Source organism: Schistocerca nitens, chromosome 2 (genome assembly GCF_023898315.1).
Source record: "Schistocerca nitens isolate TAMUIC-IGC-003100 chromosome 2, iqSchNite1.1, whole genome shotgun sequence".
NCBI lineage: Eukaryota > Metazoa > Arthropoda > Insecta > Orthoptera > Acrididae > Schistocerca > Schistocerca nitens.
In genome coordinates, this window is record NC_064615.1 from 1,187,532,957 (window position 1) to 1,187,554,046 (window position 21,090).

Below are 21,090 nucleotides of genomic sequence, written 5' to 3' on the forward strand. Positions count from 1 at the left end.
AGGGATTGCAGCTCTGGGTGGTGACTGTAATAGTCATTACAGTTCCATCGAATGATCTCGAAGTGTGTCTCCAAATGGGTGGTGCACAGGTTGGAGCCAATCTCGTCGCCAGATCACCGACGCCGATGGGGTCACGTCCGTAAATAAGATGTCAGACTCAGGTTACGATGGGGGAGATGGTACCTCCGTGGGCACCGGGGTGGAGTCTTCTGTTTCTTCTTCTTCTCTTTTGGAGGTTGAGGAGCGAAAGGCACAGAGGGGGGGTAAGGAAGTGGTAGGAGGGGAGAAGGATGTAACAGAGGCAAACATAGAAGACTTTGACACAGGGTGGAGTCGGTCATATTTTTGTCAAGCCTAAGTACAAGATAGATGATCCAGGGACTTATGCCCCTGTATCTTCTTTTCTTTATTGTAAGCTGGGCAATCTGGTAAGCATGGAGTCTGGCAGTCACGACAAATTACACAGAAAGGTGGTGGAACACAGTAGCTTCCCTCACAGAGAGTGTGTCTGCGTTACCACAGAGAGGGTCCCGCTATACAGTGGAAACACGTATGCCCAAAAAACAAGCACCGAAAGCACCTCCTGTCTGGTGGCATGTACAACTTCACATCACATTGGTAACACATAACCTTGACCTTCTCTGGAATGGTATCTCCCTCGAAAGCCAGAATAAAGGTGCCGGTATAGGTGCAGTTGTCTTTATGACCCTCCTGCACACTTCGAACAAAATGAATGCTGTCTTACTCCAGGATAGCCCAGAATTCCTCATCAGTCTGAAGGATGAGATTCCTACAAAAAAGCGCTCCCTGGACCATATTCGGAGACCGGTGTGAGGTAACAGACATCGGGATGTCACCGAGACGATCACAAGCGTGAAGAGCTGCAAACTGTGAGGCAGAAGCAGCTCTGATCGACAGGGAGCCCGACCGCATCTTACTGAGAGATGCCACTTCGCCATATTTGCCCTCAATATTCTCCACAAAAAACAATTTCTTTACGGTGGTGATTATGTCCCCATCCGTCGTAGTACAGACCGGATAGCAGGGAAAGTGTTTCATCCCGAGATGGTGAACCTCGTCCTCCTGCAAGGTGTGGCCAGGAAAGGAACAGCTGCAGGGTCACACGAAGCAGCGTTCAATGACGTGCTACCATTCGAAGAGATGCCCGTTTGAGAATGGCCACATTTTTACAGTCTGATAGCTGCACGTGCCACATGTGACACAACTAGGGCCATCTGGCACAGCGGCCGTTGCTGGCATTCCGATGCTCCGGGATGACAAGCAACAACTATATGGCATACGTAGGGAGGCAACAGCTCAGGAATCAGTAATGTGATCCCTGTGTTGTCAGGGGGCTCAGCCATATAGGTACATAACAGCCCTACCACACGGACTGGCTACGCGTGCTGGTCACCTAGTGGGGGGAAGGGGGCTACAGTGGGGACGGATGAGAGAAAGGAATGGGAGGAGAGGAATCCACACCACAGGCTCACACTAAAGACAGAAGATTTAGAAGTGGAGATCAAACTCCAAGGGGGAACCAAAATGCCAGAAAGAATGAAAGAGGAACAAAATCGCGGGGAATATAGGGAATGAGGTCAATAGCCAGGTCGACATAAATCGGAACGGTGAGAAAGGGGAAGGAGGGGGCGGTGGGGAAGGAGTGAGGATAGGGAGGGAGGGACACGGTGAAGATAATGCAACCCGGGAAGGAAGAACGAGCTGCAATAGCTTGGGGTCCTGTGTGTACCACACGTGACTCACTAAAGAACCGTGAGCCCCTGGGGAACCCCAGTACTGATATTGCATTTTGTTCTGGTCATTGGGTCCTTAAAGTAGGTCCTCTTTGACACTCATACGTTTTCCCTAAATACATTGGTGAGGAAGATAATGTGTCGAAAGGTGTATCAAATGAATTGCATCTTCCCTTTTTTATTTTGTAGATTTACCTCCTTTATTCCTTGTAGTTCCTTCAGATTTTTTATTGTTTACAGCTAAATTGTTCTGTTCTTTGTCCTCTGCATGTAAATTGCTGTTGCTTCCAGTCGGTTCTCTGCTCGATTCTTGAGGGTTCGTAGAGAGATAAATTGCACACAGCTGATTTTGCATTGTAGCTATGTATTTTCTCCGATATGTTGGAATGATTTAACGGTAAATGCTTGTTTTGTTGTTATTATTTTTATATTCACGTGTGTGTTAAGCAACTATCGTGACTGTATCATTACTTCCGAGATAGTTGAACAGCCTGACTTGATCAGTTTTAGTACCCAATGTTTTTACATGTTTGTTGAACTCCCTAGTGATTTTATCCACTGATATTAATTTAATCATCTGGTTTTTTAAGTTACTTCAAACTTCCTCTTATGTAAAGCATGGATAGCATCTGCATTGTCATGTTTATTTTCTAGATCTGCAACTACTGCTATGTCATATTCCTCAAATTTTCTTGTACAGTTGTTATTTGTTACTCCATTGAGGGAAGTTTTAGTGCAACACTGTTGCCATGTAGAAGTTAAAATTGTCTAATTTTTTTTTTACATCTCAGTTCAATACAGCACCATTTGCATCTCACTCAGCCAACTGGCATTATTATGGTTCTCAGCCAACTAGCCAGCTATGACTCTCATCATATGTTGTGTTCAGTAACCTGTGTTCCTAATCGGATTGTTTAATCTACATCTCTCGGCTATGACAGGACCTCAATTCTTAACTGCTGTAGAATATACTAATACCTAGTGCCAGTGACAAATATATTTCTTAAGTAGAATTAGATGAAATAAGTAGATAACAATTTATTTGCAGTACCACAAAGCAGATCTGTTCAGTATAAAGCTAATGGCATTTGTTCCACGATCACAGGACCTCGATCCGTGGGACGAGGTATCAGTGTCACTGCTGTGCAAACTACAAATGCGAGTGACATTCAAACAAATACAGAAAATGCATGCTGGGAGATACACCATCACACAATTAGTGGAATAACTGCCACAGTACCTTCAACAAATCTTATGTTGTCATCTCCATTAAGATCTGAAAGACAAGCAACAATAAAAATTGCATAAAATATCCCTGTGAAGTATTGTAATGCAATGGCACATTATAAAATTAATGTTTATTCAACCTGTGCCCTGCATGTTACATTAACTGCAACAATAAACAGTACGCAGTTTGTTTATATTTGCTGACTGACTGATCTTACGATATAAACAGAAAGACATCAACTTGGCTGCGAGTGTAGTGTGCAGATAGCCAACATCAAACTATTCACAGATTTGACGGAGCAAGTGGAACCAGTAGGATGTCATTAGTAATCAGAATACTGTCCACTGGCTTTTGGTCCCAAGAAAAAGTAAGATGGGGTGACACCGAAATTTACACATCACCCAAAAAGGAATTAAGGAGCTTTTTTTTGCACTTGATAATAGTACACAAGTAAACTATTTTTCTCAGAAGCACATAATTTGATTCCTCCTCTCAATTCACAACACTTGTTTCAATATGAAATAAGCACATGGCACAAGATTGACACAATCAGAAACATTGAAAACACCTGGAATTTCTCCATTCTTTCATCTGACAGGCTATTTCCTTTCAGCATTACTACCACTCACAGATTCTTATATAGGTACATGTGGATATTGGGTGTCTCTGCAGAATGAGCCTTATGTTATTTTTGAATTTTTTTTTTTTTTACTAAATTTCTGACACGTTCGCCCAGAAGTACTCACCCTACAAGCAGTACAAAGGTTCTGTGCCACCTCTGTTGTCTTCACACCTCTCTCTATTTTACAAAGTCTCGAACAATGTTCATAAGTTCCAAGCATTCAAAACCCAATATTTAACAGCAAGGTAAATGTTACAACTGCAAATAAGAAAATGATAGTCGATAATGCACTCATAGCGACACGCCGTGTTTGCCTGGTCAGATGGCACCTGGCATTAGGTGGCGGGTGGCATATGGCCAGTGGCCAGTGACTGCGATAGGGCAAGGAAACTCTTGACTGTGAAATATTCAGATCTTAATGTAGCCATGACAACCCCCCCCTCGCTCCCTGCCCCCCCCCCCCACCCCACCCCATGAACCATATACCTTGCCGTTGGTGGGGAGGCTTGCGTGCCTCAGCGACACAGGTAGCTGTACTGTAGGTGCAACCACAACGGAGCGGTATCTGTTGAGAGGCCACACAAACTTGTGGTTCCTGAAGAGGAGCAGCAGCCTTTTCAGTAGTTGCAGGGGCAACAGTCTGGATGATTGACTGATCTGGCCTTGTAAGATTAACAGGGATGAAGTGGTGAAGGCAGCAGAGGATCAAGTAGGTAAAAAGACAAGGGCTAGTAGAAATCCTTGGGTGACAGAAGAAATACTGAATTTAATTGATGAAAGGAGAAAATATAAAAATGCAGTAAATGAAGCAGGCAAAAAGAAATACAAACGTCTCAAAAATGAGATCGACAGGAAGTGCAAAATGGCTAAGCAGGCATGGCTAGAGGACAAATGTAAGGATGTAGAGGTTTGTCTCACTAGGGGTAAGATAGATACTGCCTACAGGAAAATTAAAGAGAGCTTTGGAGAAAAGAGAACCACTTGTATGAATATCAACGGCTCAGATGGAAACCCAGTTCTAAGCAAAGAAGGGAAAGCAGAAAGGTGGAAGGAGTATATAGAGGGACTACAAGGGCGATGTTCTTGAGGACAATATTATGGAAATGGAAGAGGATGTACATGAAGATGAAATGGGAGATATGACACTGCGTGAAGAATTTGATAGAGCACTGAAAGACCTAAGTCGAAACAAGGCCCCGGGAGTAGACAACAATCCATTAGAACCACTGACAGCCTTGGGAGAGCCAGTCCTGACAAAACTCTACCATCTGGTGAGCAAAATGTATGAGACAGGCGAAATACCCTCAGACTTCAAGAAGAATATAATAATTCCAATCCAAAGAAAGCAGGCGTTGACAGATGTGAAAATTACTGAACTAGCAGTTTAATAAGTCACGGCTGCAAAATACTAACGCGAATTCTGTACAGACGAATGGAAAAACTGGTAGAAGCCGACCTCGGGGAAGATCAGTTTGGATTCCGTAGAAATTTGGGAACACGTGAGGCAATACTGACCCTACGACTTATCTTAGAAGCTAGATTAAGAAACAGCAAACCTACGTTTCTAGAATTTGTAGACTTGGAGAAAGCTTTTGACAATGTTGACTGGAATAATCTCTTTCAAATTCTGATGGTGGCAGGGGTAAAATACAGGGAGCGAAAGGCTATTTACAATTTGTACAGAAACCAGATGGCAGTTATAATATTCGAGGGACATGAAAGGGAAGCAGTGGTTGGGAAGGGAGTGAGACAGGGGTGTAGCCTCTCCCCGATGTTATTCAATCTGTATATTGAGCAAGCAGTAAAGGAAACAAAAGAAAAATTTGGAGTAGGTATTAAAATCCATGGAGAAGAAATAAAAACTTTGACGTTCGCCGATGACATTGTAATTCTATCAGAGACAGCAAAGGACTTGGAAGAGCAGTTGAATGGAATGGAGAGTGTCTTGAAGGGAGGATATAAGATGAACATCAACAAAAGGAAAATGAGGATCATGGAATGTAGACGAATTAAGTCGGGCGATGCTGAGGAATTAGATTAGGAGATGAGACACTTAAAGTAGTAAAGGAGTTTTGCAATTTGGGGAGCAAAATAACTGATGATGGTCAAAATAGAGAGGATATAAAATGTAGACTACCAATGGCAAGGAAAGCGTTTCTGAAGAAGAGAAATTTGTTCAAATCGAGTATAGATTTATATGTCAGGAAGTCGTTTCTGAAAGTATTTGTATGGAGTGTAGCCATGTATGGAAGTGAAACATGGACGATAAATAGTTTGGACAAGAAGAGAATAGAAGCCTTTGAAATGTGTTGCTACAGAAGCATGCTGAAGATTAGATGGGTAGATCATGTAACTAATGAGGAAGTATTGAATAGGATTGGGGAGAAGAGGAGTTTGTGGCACAACTTGACAAGAAGAAGGGATCAGTTGGTAGGACATGTTCTGAGGCATCAAGGGATCACCAATTTAGTATTGGAGGGCAGCGTGGAGGGTAAAAATCATAGAGAGAGACCAAGAGATGAATACACTAAACAGATTCAGAAGGATGTAGGCTGCAGCACGTATTGGGAGATGAGAGGGTTTAGATGCAGCAGATCAACAGTGGACCAACTATTTACGCTACGTCAAACAACTGAGAAATGCTGGGAATATAATACAGACATGCACATGCTCTTCATTGACTTCAAAAAAGCCTATGACAGTGTACATGTGGATACTATAATCAGAGCACTAAAAGAATTTGAGTTTCCATCTAAAATAATTCGCTTGGTGGCATTGTGTCTAGAACAAACACTCTGTAAAGTGCAGACAAGTACCGGTCTATCAGAACAGTTCAAAGTTCGAACTGGCCTCAGACAGGGAGACACCCTCTCCCCTATATTATTCAACCTTGTGCTGGAAAAAATAGACTGGGAATTTATGAAAACTGACCTCATTGGAATACCCTTAGACAACATGTCAAAGACCCAACTGGCACACGTGGATGATATAATTCTAATCAGCGGTAGCAGAGAAGAGCTCAGAAGAATGGCAGGCTCGTAATGCAAGATTGCCAGTAGGGCAGGCCTGTAAGTCAGTGAAGATAAGACAGAATACACGGTCCTGAGCAAGTCAGCAACAGACGGGGACCCGCTCGCTGTGGACAGTCTCCGATTCAAAAGGTCAAATACTTTGAAATACCTTGGTAGTCTCTGCAATGATCAGAACATCTGTGAAATCAAAATAAATGCAAGAATTGTTGGAGGCAACAGAGCATATGTTAGCCTTCAGGATGTGCTGAAGAAAAGATCCCAGTCAAGAAGTTTTAAGATCAGGCTGTACCAAAGTATGATTATGCCAGTGGTTATGTACAGTTGTGAAAGCCTGACCTTTAGGAGAACAGACAAAGAGAAACTACTTGTTTTTGAATGAAAAATCCTCATAAAAATATATGGTCCTGTGATAGATTCACAAACAGGGGAGTGGAGAATTTGACAAAGCCGAGAATTAAAAGAGCTCTACACATCAGCCTGACATTATAAAATGAATAATAGGAAGACGGTTGACTTGGGCTGGACAAGTAGCAAGGATGAATGAAGGGAGGATATCCCACGATGTGTTTCTGGGGGCTGTAGCTGGAAGGAGATATCGAGGATGGCCACGGACAAGATGGAAGGACAGTACTGACAAGAACACCGAGGACATGGGACTAGGAGTGGGTGAGTGGTGGCTGGAGGCTCACAATCAGGGGTGATGGAGGAGTGTGGAGGAGGATATGGTCACTAAGGCCCAAGCCATGGATAAGTAAGTACGCAAGTAAGTTTTAATTGTAATTTCTGTAAATTTAACTTTAAACAATGTTTAGTTTCAGGACCTATTATTGTGACGATATATAAGGGCCCGATTTTTGGTCGTGGGATAATCTGTTCGTGGCCGAGTTTCACAAGAGTAACCTGTGCTGGTTAGAACAACAACAATGCTTCAAATTAACAGTGGAATAAGTGTTAAACAAGTAGTCCATGTGTAAAAGCAATGACAGTGTCTGCTCCATATGTACCTGATCATTCATCAAGAACTGTGGACTTTGTGGTTAGGTTTTACTGCTAGTAGATGTTCAACAGTAAACTATTGTAGCGCTATGTGGAGGTTCGCCTGCTAACTTTTAATGAGGGTTATTGGAAGTTATAAAACAGTGCACTGGCCATATGACTGTGTATTATTAGGGGGTTGTGAAAAGTGAAATTAAAGTACTGTTAAATGCAACTGTGCATCTGTCGGCTACATTATTTACTGTAGTCTGTGTCCAAATTTTCAGCCAGTGTAGCAAGGCAGTACGTCAACACTGAGGATAACAAATGAAGAAATAAAAAGAGGTGGAACCACCACAATATGTACACTCTGATGGGTTTACTGTTTCTGAGAAACTGTGTGTTACACTACAACAATGCAAGACAGAACAATAATTTCCATGTAGATTTTCTTTCTCTACGTACAGGTCAATGTAAGGGTCTTTACTACAGTGTGAAGGTCTTCATTGAGTTTCCATCTGATATAATGCATGAAATAGGGACTCTCCATAGATTAAAAAAAACACACACACAAATATCTTATTGGCTACTCATTTTATAAATTATCGAGTTGTCTAGAATCAGTATTTGAAGATTCATGACAGCTGAATGACAAGTAGTAAACTGACGTCTAGGTGCAAAGAATGTTGCTAGTCAATGTTCTATGACAAATATTGAAGTGTTAATACTGAGAATTAAAGGGCTTGTATGGAGGAGGAAGTGTTGGCTCATACATAAACTGTTACCGTGCCATTTACATTTTTATATATATTGCTTGAGGTTCTTGTGAATGGCAGAATAGCAATTAGCAGTTGACAATGGGTCAGAGGTGGAAGGGGGAGAAATGTAATGTGACCAGTAGATGGCAAACCACCTCTGACAGCTGTTGCACTCACAGTGGAGGGAGGGCAAAGGGTGCAGCATAATTTCATCCACAGGTGAGCATACAAAATGTAATCATAATTGTAAAAATGTCATGTTAAATGAAAGTGTGAGTTCTTTGAATGTTCTCATGATGGTGATACCAGACACCAAACTTTCACTGAAGGCATCTTGTAGCCAGCATATTGAATAAACACGAATGTTAACTGCAGGTTTGTCAATAAAAATTTGTGCGAATAAAAAATAACAAAAAAAGTCAGCCTAAATTTGGTAGATCTATGTGACCTGTAAAATGGTAATGCGATTGAGCATTTCTGGTCATGACAACATACAACGTAGAAAAATAAGAAAATTTGTTAAACCACAATGAATCAAAATAATTATTACTATATCCTAGATGATTAAAAACAAATGTCAAAAGCTTTTTACAAAGTAGAAGCATTCATATTAATGGTCCTATTTTAAATTTAGTTTAAGAAATCAGAGACATTTTATTTAAGTTTAACAATTATTAAATACCGCCTGTTACCCACGGCTATGCTCGCAAATCGATAGTTCAGTTACGATGAGTGATGGTAACCCAGTAAGCTATTGTACACGCAATAACGTCAACTGCATTCACGTGTCTGCCTCTTCTGGTAAGCACAGCTCACAGTGGGCCCTGACACAACACGCAGCACTGCTGCTAAGTGGTGCCTGCGGAGGGGCATTCGCATCTGTACATTGTACGGCATATACAGTTTTCTACAAATTTAATAATTTTTTAACTCAGTTTATGTTCACTGAGGTGAGAAAAAGATATTCCATTCTTTCCTTCATCCTCTTACTGGTTCTGCTCATGGTACAAGCTATCTCCATACCACATTTCGCCAAAATTGGTTCAATGGTTTAGTTGCCTGGAAATATAACCAACAGAGTTAATTCTGCATTTAACAATATTGGTATGGAAGAGAGGATTACACACATTGAGGATTGTATAAGTATTGTACCCAAACCCTCAGCCAAGGCTGTGCTTGCATGTCGATAAAACAAAGTGAAATCAAAGCAGCAAGTAAGAAAGACAGCGTGTGTGTGTGTGTGTGTGTGTGTGTGTGTCTGTCAGAGAGAGAGAGAGAGAGAGAGAGAGAGAGAGACCTACCTCTCACCTCTCTCTCTCTCTCTCTGAAACACACACACACACACACACACACACACACTAGCAGCTGCAATAGACGCATCTCCAGTGCCAGATTTGTGTGTGTGTGTGTGTTTTATTTACTAGACTAATAAATCCTTGATCAACAGGTATAAAATAAAAAATATATATGTTTGAGGTGGAAGACATTGGGAATATCAAATTTGCACATAACTGCACAAGAAAAAAAATATTGCAGGCCAAATTTTTATACATAATGTCATATGATTTATGCCACAGAACATACCTTCCTGACGCCAATGTGTTGGGATGCATTGCATTGCAGTGTAGGCTCGTCACACCTGTTTCGTGACTCTTATTTGTTACTGTTGGTTGACTAACGCCACATCTCAAATCAAAGGTGTGAAACTTGCAGTCATCTCCACCTTTCACAACAGAAAAAATGGTTTATATGTGTAATAACATTCACCTATGTTCTTTTTGAGAAAGAATTGGCAAGTTTTAACTGATCATGATGTCATGATAAAGCTTTTTAAGACCAAGAATCTGCTATCACTTTCCATTCAAATCTATAAGGGTATTCATGAAGATATAATTACAATACAAATAGAGATTACAAAATACCAGGGGCGTTCAATAAGTAATGAAACACTTTTTGTAAGTCCTATTTTTCAACAATCTCCATGCAATGTGATGGCCTTTACCACCACACTGAGAGGTCCTGTACGACCACACGGTAGCACCCTACTGATCGATGTCAATGTCTTGCTGCACTGATACCCTTTTCATCATTCGTATACTGATTCCTGCAGAGTGCATCCTTCATTGAGTTTATGAGAAACCCAGAGGGCAAACACCTTTGAGTATCCCCACTGGTGGACAAGTGTGTCAGAACTATCAACAGAGATGTCCAGCTGAGCAGTAAGTTGTTCAACTGTGATTCAACGATCACCTCAAATGAGAGTGTCCCAATGTTCCAACATTGCAGGAGTCACAGCCGTGTACGGCCATCTGGCACACGGGAGATCGGACAGGTTTGCACCTCGTTGCGACGATGACGGATACTTCGTCCGATGACTCGTCCTGCTCCTTTTCGCTGCCAGGTTGCCGTAGACATTCTGCGAGCATCTACGAATATTTTCGACGCTCAGGTTTTCCACCAAAATGAATTCAGTGAGAACTCCACATCTCTGTTACATATGCCACTTTGAAGGCTATGTATAGTGCCGCCACCTATTGGAACTTTATGAAACTACAGGGGTTGAAGCAGGAATATTCCACAACGTTCCACAATAAATTCTGCATTTTTTTCAAATGAAACTGGTTGAGAAAAAAATGTATTGGATTACTTATTGAATGCCCCTCATGCTGGTAACACGAAGTAGAAAAATAAACATGGTAAGGTAAGTTTTGGTAGAATGCAAATAATCTAGGAGTTAGGATACCACAACCAAATAGTTACATGCTGAGTCATTTAGAGGCACACAAAAAGGGATGAGAGCTTTGCTAGCTTTTGGACAAATTCTTAACAAACACACACACACACAGTGCAGCTACATTTGTCTGAAAGCTAAAAACGTTTTAATTGATTTTTTGTGTGCCTGTTGATGACTCAGTGCTTGCCTGTTGATGACTCAGTGCTTCTACTATTTGGTGAAAAGCAGAAAATTATTACACTATATGTATTACAGTGGTGTGTTGAAACTTTTTTCCTTGTAGCCATATTGAATGTCGCTGAACGTTGCTTCCGTGTGCAATGAGCAGTTAACACACAACTGACGTGAGCACCTCTTACTGCATTCTTTAATTTACATTTTAAAGAGATGGTGCAAACAAATTCAGTGAGGGTGACACTTGAAACAACTCCACTTGTGCAAATAATGTACAGGGGTACCCGTGGTTATTCCCAAATATTGTCAGAAAGATTCCTGTACAGAACTTGATAATTTTCCAGTAATTTTGCCTTTCTTATGTCGTCATAGGTGGCCTGCTTCAGTTATCTTTTCATTAATAATGGTAGGGTCTAATCCACCTAATTTCTAGCATTGGGGGGTTAGCAAGTGTTGGAGATGGTCAATTTCACAGTGGTACTCTGAGAAAAATAGGTAGAATGGCACTGAAATTATTAGAAGCTGTATGCTTACAACCATGGTCTGAAACTGAACCCACATTTAAAACTGTAATATGAGGGTAGACTCTAAAGACATGTCAATATGTACATTATTCAACTGTGTTCCCATAAAGAGGTTTGAAAACTGCTTTGGATATAAATCAATAAAGAGAAACCTTTGGTGACAGAGAAGACCAACAATAGAATTAGGAAACAAGTAGGAAAAAAGTGCACGACCAACTGATCTGGGAGACAGTGAAGCACCACAGAACAAGTTGATGTGGGAATTATAAGAAGTACAGCATCATATACGGAATACAGTGCAACCAGCAATGAGGGATGGCCGCTAAAGTGAGTAATGCGAGCCAGTCTTGACGGCTAAATGTCAGAAAAACATCGAACAATTGAGAGTCAAAGAACATGAGACAGAAGACAACAGGCAATTTGTTATATATGTATGGGGTATAAACTGCAATTTGTAATTGGAAAAACGATTTCTTGGTAGGGAACGCACAGCTCTGTATCTGGGATGGAGACTGCTCAACAGGTATAGAAGTAACTTTGGGTATGCTCCAGGGAAATGTGTTGAGACCTTCGGTTTTCATGTTGTACGTTAATGATCTTGCACACAATATTAATAATAACCTCAGATGACGCAGTTATCACTACCAGGTGGGTCGGAAGTTGCAGTACACCCCGTTATGTCAAAAACCCTGCAGCAATGGGGAAACCAAAATTTTCCAGCAAGGTATGGGTGAGGTGGTCCATCTTTTATGCTATGCACTGAACATGGGTGCCATCTTGAAATCGGCCATCTTGAATCTAAGTTTTTTTTTTATGTAAAAGGGGGGGTGGCATGTGACATATCAAATAACATCAGCATTTTCTGACATGTTCATTCCTGCAATCAGATTTGATGTAGCAGGTATAGTTCAAAAGTTACAACACATTTTGGTAGAAATTACAGATTGGACTGTTCGTCATAAAGGAAAGTCATTTAATAAGTTCAACACTGTGTCCCTCTCGGTCAATGCACATTTGAAGGCACTGAATCCAACTGTCATGCATTCACAAAGGTTTTCCACAGAAATGCCAACAAATGCTTCTTCAATGCATTTCTCGAGATGGTGTCTGTTCCTTATTGTCTCCACATATACGGGTTGCTTTAAATGACCCAACAGATAAAAGTGGAGCAAGATCAGGTGATCTGGGTGGCCACTCCATGGAACCACATCAGCCAAACCAATGTCCACAAAACTGACCATCTAACCACTGAGTAACAACTGCTCTGTTATGAGGTGGAGCTCCATCCTGTTGAAACTAAGAGGGAAAGCTGCCATCTTCATTAAGAACTAACAGAAACACCGCTTCTTGCAGCATTTCCAGATAGCGTTGAGCATTTAGGTTCTGGTCCATGAAAATGGGTCAATTTCCACACCACACCATAATCTTTATGTCACCAACTACCTCGGGCAGTTCCATCCAATGTGAATTCTGGTCACTCCAGTATCTGTGGCTGTGATGGTTGACTTCAATACTGACAAAAAAGTTTGTTTCATCACTGATCAAGATACCTTGTGCAAAAGAGCGATCTTATTGAACTTGCTCTGGGGTCCACATATGCAAAACTGCATACGTCTGTCTGTGTCATCCCCAGCTAGGTGCCCGAGTAGCCGAATCTCAAACGGATGCTATCAATAAGCACAAAGGATTCATAGGATCGATGCCTGGCTAATTCCACATTCTGTTGACAAACGTTATGTGCTGCAGTGTGGGCTCTTCACAAAGAATGCCAAAACCACTGTCAGGGTTGTATCATCAGTAGCATTTTTGGACGGCCACTCTGTCCCTTAGCCACAGTCCCACTTTCTATGAATTCAGAAATTAAGCATCTGTCAGTGTTGTGTGAAATTGGAGGTCTGTCTGGGAGCTGGTTGTTAAAATCTCCCACTACAACATGGACACTCCATTCTACAGACATTAATATAACCTCAGTTCTCTCTTCTTTGGTCAAAGCCATCTTCAGTTACCTGAACTATAACTGCTATTTCAAACATGTTTACAGGAATGCCTTGGTCAGGAAATGCTTATGTCATACGATGTATCACATGACTCCCTTCCGATTTAAGAAAACTGGCTTGGATTCAAGACGAAACAATGGAAACTCTATGTAGGAATTTCAACAATGTAGGAAAAAACAGATTGCTGTTTATCGTAAAGAAGACACATCAAGTTGTAGACAGGCACAATTAAAAGACACTCATATAATTTTTGGCCACAGCCTTTGTTAGTACAACACACACACACACACACACACACACAGAGAGAGAGAGAGAGAGAGAGAAGTACGCACACCTCATGCACACACGACTGTCAACTACAGAATCTGGGGGATGCAAGCAGGAATCTGCATGGTGTGGGGAAATGGAAGGGATAGTAGTGTACGGGTGGGGAGAGAGACGAATACTGTCTGGCGGAGTTCCAGGGACTCGATTGTCAACAGGTGCAGCATTGGAAGGTTGTGGGGCAAGGAGTTGGGGAAAAAAGGAACAAAAAAGGAGAGAAGTGAGGAAAGATGGGCAGATGCGTTGGCAGGGGGCTGCAAATAAACGGAGTGCGAAATGAGAATGGGGAGGAGACGACAGGACAGACGGGGTGGAAACTGTCGGGTGGAGGGCGTTTGGACAGTACGTTACTGTAGGTCGAGGCCGGGATATTTACAGGAGCGGAGAATGTGTCGTAAGGGTAGCCCTCACCTCCACAGTTAAGAAAAGCTGCTGGTGGAGGTAAGGATCCAGATGGCTCGGGTAGTAAAGCAGAATACATCAACCCAGCACTTTCTAGTCCAGTCCTGTCACCCCATAAGAGGCCACCAGTCATTTACCAGCTCTGCTGCAAACATTGCACAGCTTTTTATATTGGTACGAATACCAACTAATTGTCCACCAGGGTTAATGGCCACCAAAGTAGACAACCCTGTGGCACAACACACAGCTGAACACAACAATGACTGCTGCACTTCAGCCGTCTGGGTCCTTCCCTCCACCAACAGCTTTTCTGGAGTATGCAGATGGGAGTAATCCTAACAACACATTCTCCACTCCCGTAACTAACTCTGTCTCATCCTACAGTAACATACTGGTCCCGTGCCCTCAATCCAATGGTTTCCACTCCCTCTGTCCTATCGTCTGGTCCGCAGCTCGTGGTCGTGCGGTAGCGTTCTCGCTTCCCACGCCCGGGTTCCCGGGTTCGATTCCCAGCGGGGTCAGGGATTTTCTCTGCCTCGTGATGACTGGATGTTGTGTGATGTCCTTAGGTTAGTTAAGTTTAAGTAGTTCTAAGTTCTAGGGGACTGATGACCATAGATGTTATGTCCCATAGTGCTCAGAGCCATTTGAACCATTTGAATCCTATTGTCTCCTCCCCACTCTCATCTTCCACCCTGTTTATTTGTTGCCCCCTGCCAAGGTATCGGCTCATCTTTCCCTGCTCCTCTCATTTTTTGTTCCTTTTTTCGTACCTCCTTACCCCGCAACCTCCTGGTGCTGCACCTGTTGGCATTCCAGTCCCTGCACACTCCACCAAACAGCTTTCGCCTCTCTCCCCACCCATACAGTACTATCCCTTCCCAACCCTCTACAGATTGCTGCTTGCATCCCATGGGATGTTGCATTCCAGCCCAAGATGCTCGAGTTGGTGGTCGTGTGTGCTTGAGGTATGTGCGTGTGTGTGTGTGTGTGCGTGTGTGTGTGTGTGTGTGTGTGTGTGTGTGTGTGTGTGTGTCTGTGTGTTTTACTGGTGAAGGCGGTGGCTAACAGCTATATGTGAGTGTCTTAATTGTGTCTGTCTGCAACTGGACATGTCTTCTATACAGTAAGTAGCAATCTGTCTTTTCCTACATTGTTTAGGTTCAAGATGGCCAATTTTAAGATGGCACCCATGTTCGGTACATACCATAAAATATAGATCAACTCACGTGTATCCAACTGGAATATTAGAGTTTCCCCATTCCTGTAAGGATTTTGACATAACAGGGTGTACAGCAACTTCTGACTCGTCCTGTAGATTAGGTTAGTACTGCCTGCAGAAAGGTGCACAAATATTCAGTTGAATCTTGAAAAAATTTTAGAGTGGTGCAATGATTGGTAACTTGCTTTAAATGTTCGGAAATGTAAAACATGTGAATAAAAATTGAAGTGTCCCACAACTACAGTATCAGTGATGCACAATTCAAATAATTCGTCAGCTCGTACAAATACCTGATGCGACACGGCAGGGATACGAAATGGAATGATCGCATTAGCTCAGTTGTAGGTAAAGCAGGTCGCACACTTTGGTTTTCCAGCAGAATACTAGGGAAAGATCTTTCATCAGAAAAATTCCCCGACAACTGGCTGAATCGAAATGTACCTCTTCCACCCTGGTAAACGGGACTAACTGTATTCTCACTCGTAACTATTTCTATATTAAAGATACTGTCTACAAATAAATTCACAACACTGCCAAATATGACTGCCCTATGCCAACATGTTCACAGGTCATATACACCGATGAGCCAAAACATTATGACTACCAGCTAAACAGCTTGTTTGTCCACCTTTGGAACAAAATACGTCACTGCTTCTGCATATCCAGAATCTGTAAGGTTTGTGGCATTTCATCTCTACTCACAAGTCATGTAATTCGCATAAATAACAAGCCGCTGATCTGCATATGCGGTTATGGTGCCCGATAGTGACCCAGACCGGTTCCGTAGGATTTTCGTCATGTGAATTTGGTCGCCGATACACCAATGAGAGTGCACTATAATGCTCCTCAAACCACTGTCGCACAGACAATTATATTGCTGAAAGATGACACTGACGTTGGGGAAGACACCGAACACCAAGCAATGTAGGTGGTTCACAGTTATCAATTACTACCAAATGTCCCAGGCAGGTGCAGGAGAATATCTTTCATAGCATAATACTGCTACCACAAACCCGCGTCCGTGGCACGTCACACCTTTTGAGCTGCCATTCACCTCGATGAAGGCGTTCGTGAAGATGACCATTGACTTAATATAGCAAAAGCGTTATGTTTATTTTTTATTTACACGTCAAGTTCCGTAGGACCGAATTGAGGACCAAATCTCCAAGGTGATGGAACATGTCAGTACATAATATTTCAATGTAAAAGTAATACCAGATAAAAATAAGTCAAGCCGTAAGTTTAAGTACATGCACTCAACAATACAACAAGAATCAGCTTCATTTTTCAAGGAACTCCTCGACAACATAGAAGGAGTGACCCATGAGGAAACTATTCAGATTCAATTTGAAACTGTGTGGATTACTGCTAAGATTTTTGAATTCTTGTGCTAGCTTATAGAAAATGGATGCAGCAGTATAATGCACATCTTTCTGCACATGAATTAAAGGAGTCCGATCCAAATGCAGGTTTGATTTCTGCTGAGTATTAAATGAGTGAAAGCTGCTTATTCTTGGGAATAAGCTGATATTATTAACAAGAAATGACAGTAAAGAATATATGCGTTGAGAGGCCTATGTGAAAATATCCAGACTAATGAACAGGAGTCAACAAGAGTTTCACAAACTTACACAACTTATTGCCCGAACCACCCATTTCTGAGCCAAAAATATCCTTTTATAATGGTAAGAGTTACCCAAAAATATAATGCCATATGACACAAGCAAATGAAAATAATAAAAGTAGACTAATTTTCGTGCAAAACACCATTTACTTCAGATACCATTCGAATATTAAAAATGGCATCACTAAGTCTCTGAACAAGGATCCCGAATGTGGGCTTTCCACGAAAGTTCACTATCTATCTGAACACCAAGAAATCTGGACTGTTCAGTTTCATATGCCCATTCTATGAAATTAAAATGGCAGGTTTTGTTGAATTGTCTGTTAGAAACTGTAAAAACTGAGCCTTACTGTGATTTAGCATTAGTTTATTTTCTACAAGCCTTGAACTTGGGTCATGTACTACACTATTTGAAACTGAGCCAATGTTGCACACAACATCCTTTACTACCAAGTTAGTGTCATCCGCAAACAGAAATATTTTAGAGTTACCCGTAATACTAGAGGGCAAATCATTTATATAAATAAGGAACAGGAGTGGTCCCAACACTGATCCCTGGGGCATCCCCCATTTGACTGTACCTCACTCACACTCCACATCACAGCCATCTTCAGCACTGTGAATACAGTGCCGTCTGTTGCTAAAGTAAGAGGTGAAAGAACTGTGAGCTACTCCCCGTATTCCGTAATGGTCCAACTTCTGGAGCAATATTTTGTGATCAACACAATCAGATGCCTTATTTAAATCAAAAAATATTCCTAGCATTCGAAACCTTTTGTTTAACCAACCCAGTACCTCACAGAGAAAAGAGAATATAGCATTTGCAGTTGTTAAACGACTTCTAAAGCCATACATTTGATAGGAAATCGTGTGATATAAAATGATCAATTATCCATACATACACAGTCTTTTCAATAACTTTTGCAAACGCTGATGACATAGATATAGGTCTAAAATTATGTACATTATCCCTTTCTCCCTTTTTATAAAGCGGCTTTATTACTGAGTACTTTAATCATTCAGGAAACCGACCATTCCTAAAGGAAAAATTACAAATATGGCTAAAATGTGCAGCACAGTACTTTAATAAACTGCTAGACACTCCATCATAACCATGAGAGTCCTTAGTCTTCAGTGATTTAATTATTGACTCAATCTCCCTCTTGTCTGTATCACAGACGGGTCTTTCACACATCAGTCTCGGAAAGGCATTTGTCAAGAATGTTATACGATTCCCTGTAGAAACTAAATTTTTATTTAATTCACCAGCAATATTCAGAAAATGAGTGTTAAATACTGTACACACATCTGATTTATCAGTAACAGAAATATTTTTACTGCGAACTGACTTTATATTGTCAACCTTGTGCTGCTGACCAAACACTTTCTTCACAACTGACCATATGGTTTTAATTTTATCCTGTGAATTAGCTATTCTATTTGCATACCACATACTCTTTGCCTTCCTAATAACATTTTTAAGCACCTAACAATACCATCTGTAATGGGCTACAGTAGCTTGATTGTGACTACTTCTAACATTTTGATATAATTCCCACTTTGTTCTACATGATATCCTTATCCCACTAGTCAGCCACCATGGCTGCCTATTACTGCTAGAACATTCTAATGGAAAGCAACTCTCAAAGAACATGAGAAATGTGTTAAGAAAAGCATTGTATTTGTCATCTGTTATCGGCATTATAAACATCCTGCCACTCTTGTTCTTTGATGAGTTTTAAAAAACTCTCTACTGCCGCTGGATTAACTTTCCTACATACTTGGTAATTGTATGTGACATTTGTTCAAGTACAAAAGCCTTTTAGTGTTAAAATTTGTGTATCATGGTCTGAAAGGCCATTCAACCTTTTACTAACAGAATGCCCATCTAGTAAAGAAGAATGAATAAAAATATTGGCTATGGCTGTGATACTGTTCCCCTGCACCCTAGTTGGAAAAAACACAATCTGCATCAGATCTTATGAATTTAGGAGATCTACCAACATCTTTTTTCTTGCACCATCATATACTCAATTAATATTAAAGTCACCACTTATAACTAATTTCTAGTACTTCCTATAAAGCGAATCAAGTACCCTCTCTAGCTTGAACAGAAATGCTCTGCAGTCAGTGTTAGGGGACCTATAAACAACAACAATTAGAAGTTTAGTTTCACTAAATTCAACTGCCCCTGCACAACATCCAAATATCTGTTCAGCGCAGTGCCGTGATACATTTATGGACTCACTCCACAAGGAACTCCTTGAAAAATGACCAGCTAATCTGTGTCCTGGTAAAGGAAGCTTCTGAATTGTCAAATTATTTAAGTGGTGCTCCAATATACCAATAATTTCAGAGTCAACATCTATACCATACGCTGTTCACTAACTTTATCTCTAATACCTCTTATATTTTGATGAAATATGCTAATTCCTTCTCTATTTGGTAAAATGACATCCTCTGAAGGTGATCTCTTAGTTAGAGGGACTTCCTTTAAGCAGGTATACTATCAGCTGACTTCAACTACCACAGGAATTTTCCATGAGTGGTCCCACCACCACCCACTACAGTGTCACCTATAAGCTTCGCCAGCCTCCGCTTCCCATACCCATTGAGTTGCAGGCCATGCCTAGTGAATACCGATCTACTGATAGACCCTACTGGCGCCACTGAGATGTTACCCACGCCCTCCGCCATCAGTGCCCTCCCCAGCCCCATGTTAACGCGCCTAACAGCCGCATTAAGGCGAGGCCGGGCATGATACTGAAACAGTTGCGCGAAATGCACATTAGTGCCACCATTTTGAGTAGCTATCTTTACCAGGTCACCACCTACGTCATATTCCCCGTCCCTATCGAGACTGTTCCCTGCTCCTCCCACTATCACTAACTGATGTTCTTTCGTAAAATTCCTGCATAACTCCCCTATGCTGTCAGTCACTTGAGCCAAGCCTGCACAGCCTTCACAATGCTGGTGACCTGGTACTCACTCCCCAACACTTCCTGCAACTGCTGGTCCACATCTCTACTGTGCAAACTACCTAGCAACAGAACCTCCTTCTTTCTGTTAGACTTTGCAACTGATCTAGGCTTCCTAACTGCTGAGGACTGCTGCATGTTTCCTGCACCTACAGCTACAAGAGGCTCCTCTCCACTCAACTCTGACAGTTGGTCAAATCTGTTGTATATACGTAAAGTACAACTGTTTGAATACCTCCTCCTCCAAGCTGCCTTCTTGCCAACTGCAAGTTCCCATTCCCCAGCACACTTCACCCTCCTCAACCTATCTAGCTCTACATCTACATCTACATCCATACTCTGCAAGACACCTGACGGTGTGTGGCGGAGGGAGGGAACCTCGAGTACCTCTATCGGTTCTCCCTTCTATTCCAGTCTCGTATTGTTCGTGGAAAGAAAGATTGTCGGTATGCCTCTGTGTGGGCTCTCTAATCTCTCTGATTTTATCCTCATGGTCTCTTTGTGAGACATACATAGGAGGGAGGAACATACTGCTTGACTCCTCGGTGAAGGAATGTTCTCGAATCATCAACAAAAGCCTGTACCGAGCTACTCGTCTCTCTTGCAGAGCCGTCTACTAAGAGTTTATCTATCATCTCCGTAATGCTTTTGCGATTAGTAAATGATCCTGTAACGAAGCGTGCTGCTCTTGCTTGGATCTTCTCTCTCTCTTCTATCAACCCTAACTGGTATGGATCCCACG

The 21,090-nt window shown here is 41.7% G+C and overlaps 1 protein-coding gene across 7 annotated transcripts in view; it reads right to left on the minus strand.

The window, feature by feature from the left end:
* LOC126237523 (diphthine methyltransferase) overlaps positions 1-21,090 on the minus strand; it is a 161,482-nt gene that overhangs the window by 13,914 nt on the left and 126,478 nt on the right. For all 7 annotated transcript variants that reach the window (XM_049947693.1, XM_049947698.1, XM_049947692.1 and 4 more), the window contains one exon: positions 9,954-10,092. In XM_049947693.1, the coding sequence (XP_049803650.1) occupies positions 9,954-10,092 (139 nt within the window). The remainder of the gene's footprint in view (positions 1-9,953; positions 10,093-21,090) is intronic.